This window comes from Orbicella faveolata, unplaced genomic scaffold (assembly GCF_042242905.1).
Source record: "Orbicella faveolata isolate gen_17 unplaced genomic scaffold, um_ofav_v1 contig_37, whole genome shotgun sequence".
Lineage (NCBI taxonomy): Eukaryota > Metazoa > Cnidaria > Anthozoa > Scleractinia > Merulinidae > Orbicella > Orbicella faveolata.
This window is the reverse complement of record NW_028301566.1, coordinates 2,582,501-2,598,358: the sequence shown is the minus strand read 5'-3', so window position 1 is coordinate 2,598,358 and position 15,858 is coordinate 2,582,501. Positions and strand designations below refer to the sequence as shown.

The 15,858-nt window shown below is 39.9% G+C and overlaps 1 protein-coding gene and 1 pseudogene across 6 annotated transcripts in view; both read left to right on the top strand.

Annotated features, from left to right (window-relative positions):
* The first annotated feature begins 3,920 nt into the window (after nt 1-3,920).
* Nucleotides 3,921-7,658, top strand: LOC149101611 (uncharacterized; annotated as a pseudogene).
* A 1,854-nt stretch (nt 7,659-9,512) lies between these two features.
* Nucleotides 9,513-15,858, top strand: part of LOC110048808 (uncharacterized) — a 13,284-nt gene continuing 6,938 nt past the window's right edge. Inside the window, exons 1-7 of one of the 6 annotated variants that reach the window (XM_089275704.1) lie at nt 9,513-10,392; nt 12,564-12,737; nt 12,988-13,161; nt 13,411-13,584; nt 13,841-14,014; nt 15,193-15,300; nt 15,723-15,858. The exon at nt 15,723-15,858 is cut by the window's right edge and continues 143 nt beyond it. In XM_089275704.1, coding sequence (XP_089131830.1) covers nt 9,660-10,392; nt 12,564-12,737; nt 12,988-13,161; nt 13,411-13,584; nt 13,841-14,014; nt 15,193-15,300; nt 15,723-15,858 — 1,673 coding nt within the window. In that variant the 5' untranslated portion in view covers nt 9,513-9,659. The remainder of the gene's footprint in view (nt 10,393-12,563; nt 12,738-12,987; nt 13,162-13,410; nt 13,585-13,840; nt 14,015-15,192; nt 15,301-15,722) is intronic. The other 5 variants (XM_089275702.1, XM_089275700.1, XM_089275701.1 and 2 more) reach the window with 5 other exon arrangements.

Genomic DNA, 15,858 nt, shown 5'->3' with positions numbered 1-15,858 from the left:
AATTTGTTGTTAACCGTATACTTATCATCAATGAACATTCGTATTGTCTCCATCCTGACAAAACGATTATCGATTGTTTAATCACCACCACTCTTTGTTGACAGAAAATATAAAACAGCACATTTCCAAAACTTCATAAAAAACTGAAAACTGCAAATGAATCGTACTCTGACTTCATTATCACTACTGTAAACTGTATATTTCAGCGCTCATACAATGCTCATTCAATTCACTTCAAGACTGGCAAAAGTACAACTGCGCTACCAAGGGACCGTTCATTTTTTATAAGGTAGGGGGGGCTGGTGGGATTTGGGGGGGGGCCATGCGAAAAAAAATGGCTTTCGAGGGGGGGCCATCCCAAAAAAATAAGGGAAAAAGGGGGGGTCATGTGAAATATTTTAGTAAAACTTTAAAATGGCATAATGTTTGAATATCAAAAAAATTGCTATAGAATAAACATAGAAGGCAGGATACAAATTTATTACAAACTCTCCTTCTGCTTTAAAAAAACGTTTGGCGACAAAAAGCATCTGTAGCTACTGAAAAGAAGTATTTAACACTTATTTTCGAATGCAACTTTCACTGGCACTCATCTTTATCTTCGCTGTCGTCGAGTTCTTCGTTGCCGCTTGTGCTGCTATGGGAGTCTCTTTCACCAATGCTGCAAGAAGCAGCAATGCTTTCCGTCAGAGTGTACTCTTCAGGGTACATGAAGGTGTAAACATAATCTCTGACTTCCTGCTCAAGGTTTGTGGTGATTCTGCTTCTTGCAGCATTGGTGAAATAATTCCCTTCCAAGAGCTGTGCGATGTATGGCCCATCTCTTCTAAATAACGACGTGGCAACATCCACAACTTTAATACACTCTTCCGGGACGGCCGTTCTAGGAGGGTACGCAAGGCATTTTGGAAAATCATTTCCTAGCAGGTTTCCAACACAGATTCCATAAACTCGTTGGACGTTGTTTTCAGTCCGCTTCCTCTTTCTTTCATTTGACTTTCTGTGGTTTTCTTTTTTCCTTCTCCTTTTGTTGATGTGCTGTTTGAGTATGCCCTTGAATATGCTGTTATAATTGCTCTTCTTATTTTCTAGTGCTTCCATGTCCTGCGTGACCTTCGTCAACTTAGCTTCTATACATTTGATCTGTTTTACATTAAAACTGTGGGCAAATTCTTCGCCCTGCTTCAAAGCAAGCCAATTGGACTGAAAGAGTGTGGAATCGTGTTCCTTTACATCTTTCAATATGACATTCAACTTTTCCACCATTGCTCTGTGCTCTTTGATGGAGAAGTTCAGTTTTCGTCCATCACTGGGCTTCAACTGGTACCCTGGCATGGAAAACTCACTCGCCCTTTCTGAACAGCCATCCGCACTTAGAGAGATTGCTTCTTTTGCTTGTAAGATGTCAAACTGCCTGGATCGTTCAGCTGTAAACCTTTTCTTAAACGACTCGTTGCTTTCGCCATTATTGCGCATTTTGGAATGAGCCTCTTTCATGATGCTCATGTAGTAATGCACTCTTTTCCCGATTGGAAAAGCCCTTCATGGGTATGTTATGGTTTAAATTTAGTTTTGGCTAAAATTTTCAAACCAATTGGATTTTCATTTCTCTTTGTTCTGAATTATGACAATGAACTTGAGACATTGAAAATTAAGAAATTTTAAACCATAGATAAATTTAAACCATAACAAGTATGCTAAAATTTATAAATAGTAATCCACTATTTGCAAGATTTGAGAACACTCATAGCTTTTTGTTCTACCTGCACAGGGCAACATTTGTACATGCCTGTCACTAGAGTAGAGGGAAAAACCTTCCAAATAAAGACATCTGTAAATTCAATGTAACAATGTGTTTCACACAACACATCAACAGATTTCCAGTTTTCTCACAACACTTTGTACTTGGTTCAGTATCACAATGCAGGAGCAAGGAAAGACTCTCTTCCAGGCCGCTGTTACTTCCGTAAGATTGAGAAGTTTATGAATGAGCACTATGAGGAGGGGGAGAACTACAGGGAGTTTCTAAAGTTGTCCTGTCAAGAAAAGGAAGGAGAAATTTGTTCTCTTTGTTGTGAATGGACTGGACCACCCATAGAAAGATACCCTAAACCAGTTCCTGACCATTCCTGCCTACCGGAATACCACTACCTCTCCTACCAGAAGACCCCAAAAGAAGGGCGTGATCCAGATGACTGGCAGCTAAGGGTCCAAGCGAAGAAAGAGCATGGAAGTGGCAGGCTGGTTTTATCTGACCCAGAGAGCGTTGCTCTGTTTGCAGATAAGTTTATTGTCAAATCAAAGTTTGTGGTGGATTATCTTCAGCATCTTGAAGTGCTGGAATTAAAAAGGAAAAAGAGAGCAGGAGAAAAGGCAAAGTTAAGTAGGGACGCAAAAGATAAATCACACGAGGATTATCCTTGGACTGAGTTGTGCGAAGATCTAACCAAGCTTGAAAAGCTCTGTGTTCCAGAACTAAACAAGTACTTGAACCACCACGGGCTGAAGCAGCATTTGAAACGCAACAAGAGTGAGAAAGTAAAGGCAATTGTAAGACATTCATGCTTGCAGCAGAAGAGTCCTCTCAGAGCTGGCCAACCAACACTGAGAAATGCCAGGACACAAAATGACAACAGGGCAAGTGCTGACAGCAGTGAAATGGATGGAAGTGACAATGATGAGTATGACAGTGATGCCATTGACCCTGGGGGAGAAGATGACTCAAGTGACGTCATTCTTGCATTCATCAATTCAGATGAGGAAGATGCCAATGAGAGGCCAAATGCCACACGCTCAGGGCGAGCCATAACTAGGAGATCCGAAATTGACTTCTTTTCCTTTTGATTTGTTTTTTAAACAACAGCTCTCTGTAGTATAGGGATTCTAATTTTGTCTTCATAGTGAGCACAATAACGTGAAGTAGGGGGATAATAGAGAAATATTAAAAAAGTTGAAATCTAAATATTGTTTGTTCAATTTTTTTTGGGGGGGGGTCATCCCAAAAAATTACCGCTATAAGGGGGGGCCATATGAAAAAATTGGTAAGCTGAGGGGGGGTCATGCGATTTTTAAATGGTACTTCCCAAATCCCACCAGCCCCCCCTACCTCATAAAAAATGAACGGTCCCCAATCCGTAAATTTTATGTAGACCCTTCAGCTATCGCGTGTGCGACTTGCTTGTCTATCTAAATTTGTATGTATGGAAGATATGTTCTTATTACGAGTTGAACCCGCCACTTGTTCCAAGAATACGGCTAATGGGTTTAATGTTCAAAACAATCAGTTTATTATTGATTTTTGAAATGACTAATGAGTTCAGTATTCATTGCGTTCTTGAAACGATTAGCAGGTTCAATATTCAAACAATCAATTCATTGAGGGGTACGCTTCACTTAGTTTGACTGTAAATTGTACAGTTCGTGTCTTCGATTAAAGCATACTAGTGTGGCGTGTTGGATGGTTGACTTCAATAGAGTGGGATATGAGTATTAGATCATCTGTATATAATAGACAATTAAAGAATATCAAAATATCTGCGGTACGTAGTTTAGCAGATATTTGTTTTCTGCACGGTCTGTATTTGGTATTCTTATTGTGTTATACAATTAGGTGTTTCAGTTACGCAATACGCGTTAATTGCGTGTCGTATATATAGCTGTTGTCAGTTAGTAATCTTCCTTCGGGTCTGCTAACGCCACACGCTACTCCACTGTCCTTTTATTTTTATGTTGTGGATTTTATTTTCATGCTGTTGTGTGTTTCCCTTTTTTCAGTGTGGAGATTTCGGTCCTTTGAGTTTGACATGCACGAAACCTGCGAACACTTCAAAGAGTAACGCTCGCCGTGATTGACTAGATGGCGGTTCGTTGACCACTGATAATGCTGATACTCAGCAAGTTGAGTGCGATTTTTTACATTTGTTATCTTCCTGTAACGACGAATTTAGTGTTAAAGGCGTCAAAGGTCGCTTGAAGTCCTCGCTTAACTTCTGGGTTGAAACATTAGATGCTGCAGATTTTGTCCTTGACATGATTAGGCGTGGTTACAGGTTACCATTTGCCCAGTATCCCTCACAGTGCTTTCTAAAGAGCAACAGATCTGCGCTTCAGCATCCAGAATTTGTGGCCGAAGCAATTGCCGAGCTTCTTAGTAATGGTTGTATTGTTGAGCATGTCGTTCCTCCGTTCTGTGTGAATCCTTTAACAGTCGCGAAAGGAAAGAAGTTGCGTCTCGTTATTGATCTTAGGCACGTTAACAATTGTTTAGTTAAACCCAGATTCAAATACGAAGACTTGCGCTCGCTATCCCAAGTTCTGGATGAAGGACACTGGTTTTTCACATGGGACCTTAAGTCCGGCTACCATCATGTTGATATTTGTCTTGATCACCAAAAGTATCTCGGTTTTGCCTGGCCTTTTTCCGGCGTTGTTAGATATTTTACCTTTGCAGTTCTTCCTTTCGGCCTCAGTAGTGCCTGCTTTTGTTTCATTAAGTTGATGCGCCCGTTAGTTAGACGCTGGCGTTCTATGAGGCACACCAGTTTCATTTATCTAGACGACGGTTTCGGTAGTCAACCAGATAAGTGTTCCGCCACGGCAGCAAGCTTAATTCAGCGCAAAGAGCTTTCTTCATCTGGTCTTCTTTGTAACGAGGAAAAGTCGCACTGGACCCCAAAGCAAATTGGCGAGTGGCTCGGTTTCGTGATCGATTCTATTTCATTGTCATTCCGAATTCCAGAGAAGAAAGTTTCCAAACTTAAGGGCCTGTTGGATTCTGCGATTCAGGCGGGGTACTCTTCATTCCGTTAGTTAGCGAGAATCGCTGGTACTATCATTTCAGTTGCTTTGGCAGTCGGCCCGATTTCTCGTCTTTTGACCAGGCAGTTGTACTTCGCCATTGAAACCAGGTCAGCATGGGACAACACCATTCATTTTTATCCCAGTCTTCTACTTGAGCTCAAATTTTGGTACTGCAACATCGATTGCTTCAACGGTTATTCTATAAGGCCACCATTAGCGACCCATACCGTTGTGTTTTCCGATGCAAGTGATGTAGCTTTCGGAGGTTTTTCAGCTTCTCTCGGACGGCACCGTTGTCAGCGACATGTAGGAACCCGAGAATATCAGCCAAAGTTCCACGTTCCGCGAACTGAAAGCTATTTATTTCGTGTTGCTTTCCTACGTTGCTCAATTGAAACACAAGAGAGTTAAAATCTTTACTGATAATCAGGGCGCCGCCAGAATTGTTGCTATCGGAAGCTCCAAAATTAATCTCCAGGCTCTGGCTATGGAAATTTTTAATCTCTGTCTTGTTAACAGCATCGTTCTGGAAGCGCAATGGATCCCAAGGTCGCTTAATGAAAGGGCAGATCTTCTCAGCAGATTTGTTGACAAAGATGACTGGTCCGTCAATCCTTCCGTATTTCGAGTGATTGACGCCAAATGGGGCCCTCACACAATCGATCGGTTTGCGTCGCATTACAACGCCCAGGTTCCAAGGTTCAATTCTAAATTTGCCTCCCCCGGCTGCAGCGGCGTTGACGCCTTGGCCCAGGATTGGCGAGACGAGAACAATTGGGTCTGCCCTCCCGTGAGAGCTCTCTCGTCGTGCTCTGGTTACGGTACTTTGATCGTCCCACAGTGGCCTTCGGCCTATTTTAGGCTCCTTTTGCATGACAGCTCTTCCTAGTTCAAGTCTTTTGTTAAGGGAGTGTTTGAGCTTCCTTGTATAGAAGACCTCCTGTTGGAAGGTCCCGGCCAGAGACAAATTTACAAGGCGCGTCCCTCGGTCTTCAGTGGTTGCCCGAGATTCAGAATGTTAGCCTTACGGGTAGATTTTAGGTGAGCTTTTGTCATCCTTGTTTACCATGCACGTCTCTTTTCTTTCAGCTCTACTCCTCAGCTTGTCATTGCTGATCTTTTAGTTTAGCCTCGTTGCGGACGTTTTGCCTGATTTGGCAGTGTCATTTTGGTCAGTAGTTTGACCCCCGTTTGTTTTGCACCTTTTGCCTGATTTGGCATCGTCGTTTTGACCGAACGTGTTTTGGGCTAAATTGTTTTTATGCCGCGTTTCCTATTTTATTGTGTTTTGCCTGATTTGGCAGTATCTCTTGGGCCGTTTTGATGGTTTTGATGGCGTCTCATTTCTGTTTGTATTGTGTATCTCCTTTTTTATGTTATTCTACCTTTACTTTTTGCTCACTCTTATTTTATTTTATTTTATTTCTTGAAGACGTTCTGCAATCAGGGATTTGGCGTGATGCAAATTCTCTGGTCGATCCATCGTTGCGTAGGCTTGTCCCAAACCTTCTCCATTTACAGTTGGAGTCCAGGGCTCCTTCCACCGTGCAGAAATACAGATCTGGCTGGCTGAAGTGGCGCCAATAGGCAGCTTCTAAGATTGGCGTTCAAGTTATTCCAGCAAAGCCTCTGCATGTCGCGCTCTTTATTAGCGAGCTTACTGTAATTTCAGTTAGTAATAATACGGTGATATCTTCTATAGAGTCAGTTCTTTACGGCATTAAGTAGGGTCATAGTCTGGCCGGGATAGTAGAATGCCCTACTAGTCACCCCCTTGTTAAGTCATCCTTAGAGGGTGCTAGAAGAAAACTTGCACGTCCCGTTCAGCCCAAAGAACCCTTATCCGTCGACACAGTTTGTAGGATCGCTGATCATTATATTTCTTATAGTTCTCTCGCTGGTATTCGTTTTCTTTTCATTCTCTTGGTTGGCTTCGCTGGGTTTTACCGTATGGACGAAATTCGTAATTTGTCTGTTAAAGATGTCTCTATTTGCAGTGAATACATGTCAGTTTTCATTCCGAAACGCAAGAATGATCAGTATAGGGAGGGGCATACATCCCTCCTAGCAAGGTCTCATAAGGCTACTTGCCCGGTTTCTATTACCGAGACGTTACTCAAGCTTCTTCCTTCATCTAGTGAGTCATCTTCACCCCTCGTTAGACGAATTGTTAAATCTAAGTCTAAGAAGTATTGTCATGCTACTAAAGGCGTTTCATACACGACGCTTAGAGAGGAATTTAGGAAATACGTTAAACCATTTGTAGATGACATTGTTAATTACGGCACTCATAGTATCAAGTCTGGCGCCGCTTCAAATCCTGCGTGTAGGAGTATTTCTGCTGATCTGCTGGACATGCACGCCGGCTGGAAATGTACCATTTCAAAGAACAAATACATTAAGCACACTGTTAATGATCGCTTAAAAGTTGCTCGATCTATTGCTCTTTAGTTTCGGATTTCGTTTGTTTACGATAAGTTATTAAATTAGTAGTCTCGGCGGGGGACTAAAGTCGTGCCTGGCCCGCCCCAGATTTCCTATCCGTTTTTCCCACAGCGTTTTTTAGGGTAGGTTTTTTTCTGGCCCCCCTGGCACGGCTTTCTCTAGTTTACATTTTCAATTTCTCTTTTTGTAGACGTTATTAGTATCTGCTTTAATAAAGTGGCGTTATGGCGTTACTCTCAGGCCACAATCCAATATTCTCCATGTATTGCTGTTTTGCTGTATGTCGTTCTATAGATTAGGTGAGTGCAGAAGAACCATTTGTTAATTCTATAGGATCTGTGTCTTGTTTATCAAGAGGAAAAGGGATTTCATTTAAAATAAAGATTGAAAAGCGTAGGAGACAGAATGCAGCCTTGTCTGACACCATTTCCATAGTCGAAAAATTTGCTCCTTTGATCACCATGTTTGACGGAGCATTTTGTTTTTGAATAAAGAGTTTTGAACAGGTCATAAAATTTTCCTCCAATTTTGTATTTGAGCAATTTGTAGAGTACACCGTCGTGCCATATTGAATCAAAAGCCTTTTTTAAGTCCACGAAACGGTATAAGGCTTACCTTTGGTTGTATGAGTGACGAATTTGTCAATCAAAGCTCGGAGGGTGAAGATGTGATCAGTTGTGCGATGATTAGGAATGAAGCCGATTTGCGCATGGTGTAAAATATGTTGATCGTGTACATAATTTTTCAGTCTCTTATTGAGTACAGCGGAAAAGAGTTTCCTTGCAACTGTTTATGCAGATTCTCCTATAATTTGTAGGGATCTGGTTTGTCTCCTGATTTGCACCAGCTACTGGGGAAAAAACCGCCAGTGAGAATAAGGTTAAAGAGTTTGCAAGCTGAAGTTTTTAATGAGGCGGACCCATTTTAAGTACTTCGTTTCGTATTCTGTCGGGACCAGGGCCTTTCTCAGACTTTTGTAGTTTTATTGTGGTTTGAATTCAATTTCATGTAAAGAAAAAGGGTCGTCTAAATAGTTGTGAGTATATTTCTGTTGTACTAGGGCTTATTTGTTTTTTTTTTTTATAACAGATATATGGGATGAAGACAAGGAAGAGGGCTTTGGTTGCTAGTGTAAGTTCTTTAAAATGATTATAAAGTTTATCGATGGGCACTTCAAACTCATTGGAGTTATAACTCTGACCATTTCCGTTTATTGATTTCAGATAACTCCAAATTTTTTTATTCCTTTTGTGTTTCACTAGGTTATAGATTTCTGAGTTAAGTAGTTTAGTTTTCTTAAATTTAATGAGCTTTTTTAAAAATTTACCGTCTTTATGGTATTTTTGTCTTAGATTTTCATCGTAAGGGTTGTTACGCTTTTTGTTAGATAACTCAGTTACAGTCCTTCTCAAAAACAAACAGTCTTTATCAAACCATTTTTTAGAACGTTGTTTTTTGAGTGTTTTTCGGGCAATTCAGTAGTTTGAAAGAACGCAGTGATCACTCGGCCAAAAATGGCTTCATTAATTCATTAAATAAATCAAATTTTGCCCCCACATGAGACTGGAGCTAGCATATAACATTGTACAGCCCGCTAAAATTTAACGCTGTTTGCTTTTGTTCCTAAAATGTTTCGTGATTTATCGATAAGTGTTCGAAACTTTTATAGCAAGTAAGAGTTTAAAACTTTCTTTTACTTTAAATTGTGTTAACGACTAACAACGATTTCAAACTGATTGGTTTTGCTTTCGACGTGCGTTAGAAATTTGAAGCCGTTCCGCGTAAATAGAAATCGTTCCCTGGCCGTTCAGACACACAGTAGAGATATAATAAATATCTGAACCTCGTCTTCTCGGTCCGTACTGTAAGTTACGGATCCTCGTTTTTTCCCCTTCGATTTGTGGTCTTCGCGCTTGGACCACAAATCGAAGTGGAAAAAACTCGGTCCGTAACCTAAAGTACGAACCTCGAGCTCGGTTAGTAAGAGGTATATATAAGACGCAGTAAGCCCATTGCTTAGCGCGTCGAACTCCGCCCTTTTAGAGTTCTATATGTCACTTTTCGCTGAACGTTCGCTAAAAAGTAAAAGGAAAAAGAAGAAAAAAAGATCAGAACACTCCTCGCATCATGAGCTTGGGCCACCTGAGTAAGTAAGGTTAACATGTCAGAACGCTGGCCGGTAACACACTTCGACCAAAACTTTAACTGTCATACTGTTCATGTACCTATATCTTCTTTATCTTCAACGAACAAATACGGAATATCGTTTGTTGTCAAGTGGTGTGGTCTGTCGTTCTCCACTTTGAGATTTGCGCAAGACGTGTCAATTGACCCTAAGCCTCGCTTTCATGCAACTTCCGGTAATACCTTGAATAGGTATATCTGGGGACGAGGCGTTGTAGCAGTGTTTGAATATGAGTACGAGTGTGGCCAGGGGGGTATTTGAAGGACAAACACTCAAGAAAGAAGTGGAAAGAAATGAGAGAAAAGGCGAAAGCGGAATCTGCCGGATTCAGAAACGTATAGGAAATCATGGTTATCAAACAGTCGGTTCTGGAAGCCTGATCAAACACCAAATTGATCCAAAGTGGAAGAGTGAGTACTTTATCGTGACAACTAAGGAAGTCTTCGAAGGGGACTTCGATGTCAAGAACTACCGCGTGGACTTTGTAAAATCAGGATCAAAGTTGAAGACAATTAAACTGCATGGCGCTGTTGTTGATGACGAGATTTTGCCGTATCCTTCTGGACTGGCTTTGATTCTGCTGGACCCGAATTCCTCTTTGTTCCGTCATGGTTTGTTTGGGAAGAACACATGCAGCATTTTGACGTATCGCCCTTTTGAAGTTGAGTCATTCAACAATGTAAATACCAGAGACGATACATTTGCCAATGGTTTGTGTTGTTATATGGTAGCTGATTATGCAAGTTCAACTTCATTTGGCGTGAAACTGCACGAACTCACTCGAGATTCTCACGGACAGTATGTTGTTCGTAACTTACGAGGCCATGACGTTCCTCCTGGAGCTGCCATTTTACGAAAGGTTGCCACAAAGTGGAATGCGGTTGGAGTATTTTCTTCCACTTCAGATACTTCCCTACCTATTTGGTTGTCAAAGGAAAGCTTGGATGCAAATTTTCGTCCAGGTGAATAAGTTCAAGTGCACTGTGTAAACTTAACTGTTGGTCTGGGCCGGGTTGTTCGAAAGCCGGTTAACGCTTGTTAACGCTAACCCAGGATTAAAATTTAACCGAAGTAACAATTTTTGTTCTACACTGCTTATGTTTTGTGTAGTTTGAGAGTACTCAAGCTCAAAACTGAAGGACAAACAATATAAACAGAAAACCTCACCGAAAAGTTGCAAAACTGAAATCAGAATTCTTGCTAATCCTGGGTTAGCTTAATCGGGCTTTGAACAACCGGGCCCTGTAGTTCAGGGCTGATGACATTTTGTGGGGGGTTAAGCACATATGATGCTGTAATGATTCCAGTTAGCTTCCAGTGGCAGATCAAGGGAAGGAGCCTGACCCTCCCTTTCCCCTGATTTTGGGAGAAAAAGGAAGAAATCACAGAAGGAACAAAACCTGGCAAGGCAAGCAAAACAAAACTGCCCCTCCCCCTCTTAGCTCAAGGTCTGGATCTGCCACTGGCTTCCTCTCATTTAATTAGGGTACTAAACAGAGTCATGACTGTACATAACACCTTTGTATTTCATTAATTAATTAATTAATTAATTAATTAATTAATTAATTAATTAATTAATGTCTCCGATCCAGTTTAATGCAGTTTGACATAGTTTTTATTTCTTAGCACCACATAAACCCAGGTGACATTAATGGGGCAAATCGGTCAGTGTGAAACACAGACTACGGACTGTAGACAGCAGTCTGCAGATCAGGGGGTAAAATGAAGACTGCAGACGACAGTCTGTATAGACCTGTGTAGCAAAATAATAAGAACTTCAGAAAACTGTACCACAATGTGCATTGATCATTGCTTTTGCAAGTTTGGCAGCTCTTAAAAGAGACGTTTTTGTTCATATTAAACATCCATTAAACCTTCTTCGTTACAAAAGCTTTTAATCGGTTTAATGTTGCCTTTCTTAAGTAGCTGAACGTCACTCGATAGGGAATCTCCATTCCGCCACAAAGTTGTTTACGGTGTCGCCGATGGCCGCCAACCGTTTCTTCACTACTAAACCTGCCTGGTTACTAAGCTACAAATGAACGAACCGAAACATTCATGTTGTTGTATGTAAATTCTACTGAGAAATGGACAGGAATGAAAAATACTGGATTAAAAATACCAGAGACAGATTTATGTCTAAATCGGATTTTCATACTATCTCAGCACTAAAATTATAGGTAAGAGTTTTAGTATTCTCTGTTTTAGTGAGTTAATACACGGGTTGACACGTTCAAGAAACTTGAAGAAACAATGCATGTATGTGTAAGACATCTTTCTCAAGACTCCACTTTTGATTTATTTTAATTTCTTTCCAAATTTCTTTTTCCGAAATTTAAGTTGCCAAACTCGGGGTGTGGCTTATCTGCGAGTGTGGCTTATACGCCAGTGTTTACGGTAATTGACTAGAGCCACTTTTAAAGTCCTTTAACAATTTCTTACTGGAATAGCTACATGTAGGTCTTTATCTGTTAGTTTACTTCAGTTTGTTTTATTTCCAATTTGCAGTTATTTAGTCAACCACAGTGAAACCTTGATTTAACCAACTTCTATATTACAAAGTCCTCTGGATAACAAACAATATTCTTCAGGGCAATGCAAAATGCATGCAACAGAACCTCAATCTAACAACCGTTGATATAACAAAATCTTTTTATAGCAAACACAGTCCAGAAGACCAAACATATATAATGTAAACTGTTATAACGAAGAAATGTCAACACATAACAGAAAAAGACAGAGGCAATCCTCATTGGAAGGATTATTTTATTAAGCGTTAAAATCTGGTTCCACTGTAAACTGTATATAGTTTGGGTGTGATAAAAATATTATAATTTTTATCAGTTGTGCATATGGAGCCAAAGGTAGGAAAAAAAGTAAGAAAAAATATTCTTAACTATTTCATGAAATTTTGCATCTAACATTAATTATCTGATACTCCCGGCCTCCTACTTATACGTTGTGTAGGTGCTGTGATATTGTGCAGTCTTTTTAATAAAGAAATGTCAACACATGACAGAAAAAGGCAGAGGCAATCCTCATTGGAAGAATTATTTTATTAAGCATTAAAATCTGGTTCCACTGTAAACTGTATATAGTTTGGGTGTGATTAAAATATTGTGATTTTTATTAGGAGAAGCCTTAGTTACTATCAGTGAACAAGTTGATTCATTTGTGCATACAGAGCCAAGCATCACAGCAGAGCCCTTAGAAACACCTCCAAACAACTCTAATGGAACCCAAAATAGAAGCAGGAACATTTCTAGAGTCTCGGACCAGTCCAGAAATGGGCAGCATGTTGAGGAAGGTAAGAAAAAGTATTCTGAACTATTTCATTTCCATCTAACATTAATTATCTGATAACAGCGGCCCCCCGATTATATGTTGTGTAGGTGCTGTGATTTGTGCAGTCTTTTTAATGAAGAAATGTCAACACATGACAGAAAAAGACAGAGGCAATCCTCATAGGAAGAATTATTTTATTAAGCATTAAAATCTGGTTCCACTGTAAACTGTATATAGTTTGGGTGTGATTAAAATATTATAATTCTTATTAGGGGAAGCCTTAGTTACTATCAGTGAACAAGTTGATTCAGTTGTGCATACGGAGCCAAGCATCACAACAGAGTCCTTAGAAACACCTCCAAACAACTCTAATGGAACCCAAAATAGAAATGGGAACATTTCTAGAGTCTCAGACCAGTCCAGAAATGGGCAGCATGTTGACGAAGGTAAGAAAAAAATATTCTTAACTATTTCATTTCCATCTAACATTAACTATCTGATACCCCCAGCCTCCCACTTATATGTTGTGTAGGTGCTGTGATTTGTGCAGTCTTTAACAAAGAAATGTCAACATGTGACAGAAAAAGACAGAGGCAATGCTCACTCGAAGAATTATTCTATTAAGCATTAAAATCTGGTTCCACTGTAAACTGTATATAGTTTGGGTGTGATTAAAATATTGTGATTTTTATTAGGAGAAGCCTTAGTTACTATCAGTGAACAAGTTGATTCAGTTGTGCATACGGAGCCAAGCATCACAGCAGAGCCCTTAGAAACACCTCCAAACAACTCTAATGGAACCCAAAATAGAAGCAGGAACATTTCTAGAGTCTCAGGCCAGTCCAGAAATGGGCAGCATGTTGACGAAGGTAAGAAAAAGTATTCTTAACTATTTCATTTGTATCTAACAATAATTATCTGATACCTGCGACCTCCCGATTATATGTTGTGTAAGTGCTGTGATTCGTGCAGTCTTTTTAACGAAGAAATGTCAACACATGCCAGAAAAAGACAGAGGCAATGCTCACTCAAAGGATTATTTTATTAAGCATTAAAATCTGGTTCCACTGTGAACTGTACATGTATATAGTTTGGGTGTGATTAAAATACTATAATTTTTATTAGGGGAAGCCTTAGTTACTATCAATGAACAAGTTGATTCAGTTGTGCATACGGAGCCAAGCATCACAGCAGAGCCCTTGGAAACACCTCCAAACAACTCTAATGGAACCCAAAATAGAAGCGGGAACATTTCTAGAGTCTCAGACCAGTCCAGAAATGGGCAGCATGTTGAGGAAGGTAAGAAAAAGTATTCTTAACTATTTCATTTCCATCTAACATTAATTATCTGATACCCCCGGCCTCCCGATTATATGTTGTGTAGGTGCTGTGATTCGTGCAGTCTTTTTAACAAATCGAATGTGGTTTAGTGTTGTCTGTACTCTTATCGACAATGGTATGCATCATCACAGTGGTCAAAATGTTGTGGACTCACTTGGCTGCGTCTCGTGAATTTTGACCACTGTGATGACGCATAATTATCGTTGTTGAGAAGAGTACAGACAATGTTAAACCATATTCGATTTGTTCTTTACCACAATATCAACATCCAAGAAAATGTTTTTTTCAGGGCGTGACCAAGAGTGTGACACATTGACATGAGCAGCATTGCCCGGACTCTTACTGACAATTCCAAATTAGCTAATTGGATTGTGAGATTAGTAGCAATTTTGGTAAAGACAGAAATAGAAAAATAAGCGTTGTTGGGGGAGTGGGAACACCGGAAGAGGGGAGGGAATTGTTTCGAAGATGCTTGCATTTTACTGCAAAGTGTCTCAACACTTTTGTCACTCATTGTAGCTTGGTTTACAGTTGTCTGACTTGCACAGTGTGGCATATTAAATCCCTTAAATGCCAAATATATAAAGCTTACCTACCGCTAGTTATGATGAAATTGATTTCCAAATTGCCCAGTTTGCAGATCTTATGCATGCTGATCAGAGGAATCATTAATTTAAAGACATTTCATCCACCAGATATACCTGCCAACTTTTCTTAAGTCAAATGTGTGTGATGTTTGTATCCATATTACCCAAATTTCTGAAACATTTTGATGATTTTATAATATTACTGAAGACGTCCCAAGGACTTCCAAGCATTGCCTGAGATTCCTGAAGTAGTTGAATGCAGCTGTGTGAAGCAAGACATTTAGTGCCTTTCACTGGATGATTTTGGGTATAAATTTCCATGTTGATGGCTACTGAACATTCAAGTAGTCTAGAAGTGTGAGTCATGCATGTCAAATTGTCCTGTATGCGTGTCATCGAGATTTTCAATCTGCAGGCATGTGACATCCATAATGTGTGAGTTGTCAGGTACAGTACATGTATATACATAATTATACATGTCAAGTTTTAACATATTTGAGTAATTGTTTGTATCAGGAGATTAAAACTGTGGTTTGTTGTATTACACAGAACAAGCATCTGATTCAAGGGAGGAGGTGACAAATCGACCACGTTCAGGTGATGGTGGAACTCTAAGTGGAGGCAGTGCACAACCAAGAATTTCCAGCCAGTTCAAAAGTAGACAAAAGTGATCTCTTTGTACTCAAGCTTAGAATTTAATATTATTTCCCATTATTTATAAGTAGTTAGTAATTTATTCAACAGGAGAGATTGTGTTTGACGGTGTTTCCAAACACCGAGAAGAGAGTTGAAAATATGATGCGTAGCAGAGTATTTTTCACAAACTTTGAGGTGTTTAAAAAGGTGGTCAAACACAGCTTCGAGTGTTCAATATATCTTCTCAAATCAAAATTAAAACTAGACAGTGAAATGAAATCATAATAATCTATGCCAAGTAAGATCAGATGCTCAAACATCATCTGTCTGCCATGATTTCCTTTGTTTAAACATGTTGGATGTGTTTAAGAAATGTTGTATTGATCAACAACTTACTTAGTTATAGAGTGGTTGCCAGTTTCTTCCTCTTATCTCTTCTGCAGTTCTCCATGTTGGTGATGTTGTTGACAATGCTACCCTTATGGATGAACTAGCACGGTGTCTGGACAGAGAGTACAGAGTAATAAAGTACTGGAAACACCTGGCCTGCGAACTTAATATTCCACCTGATACCCAGAA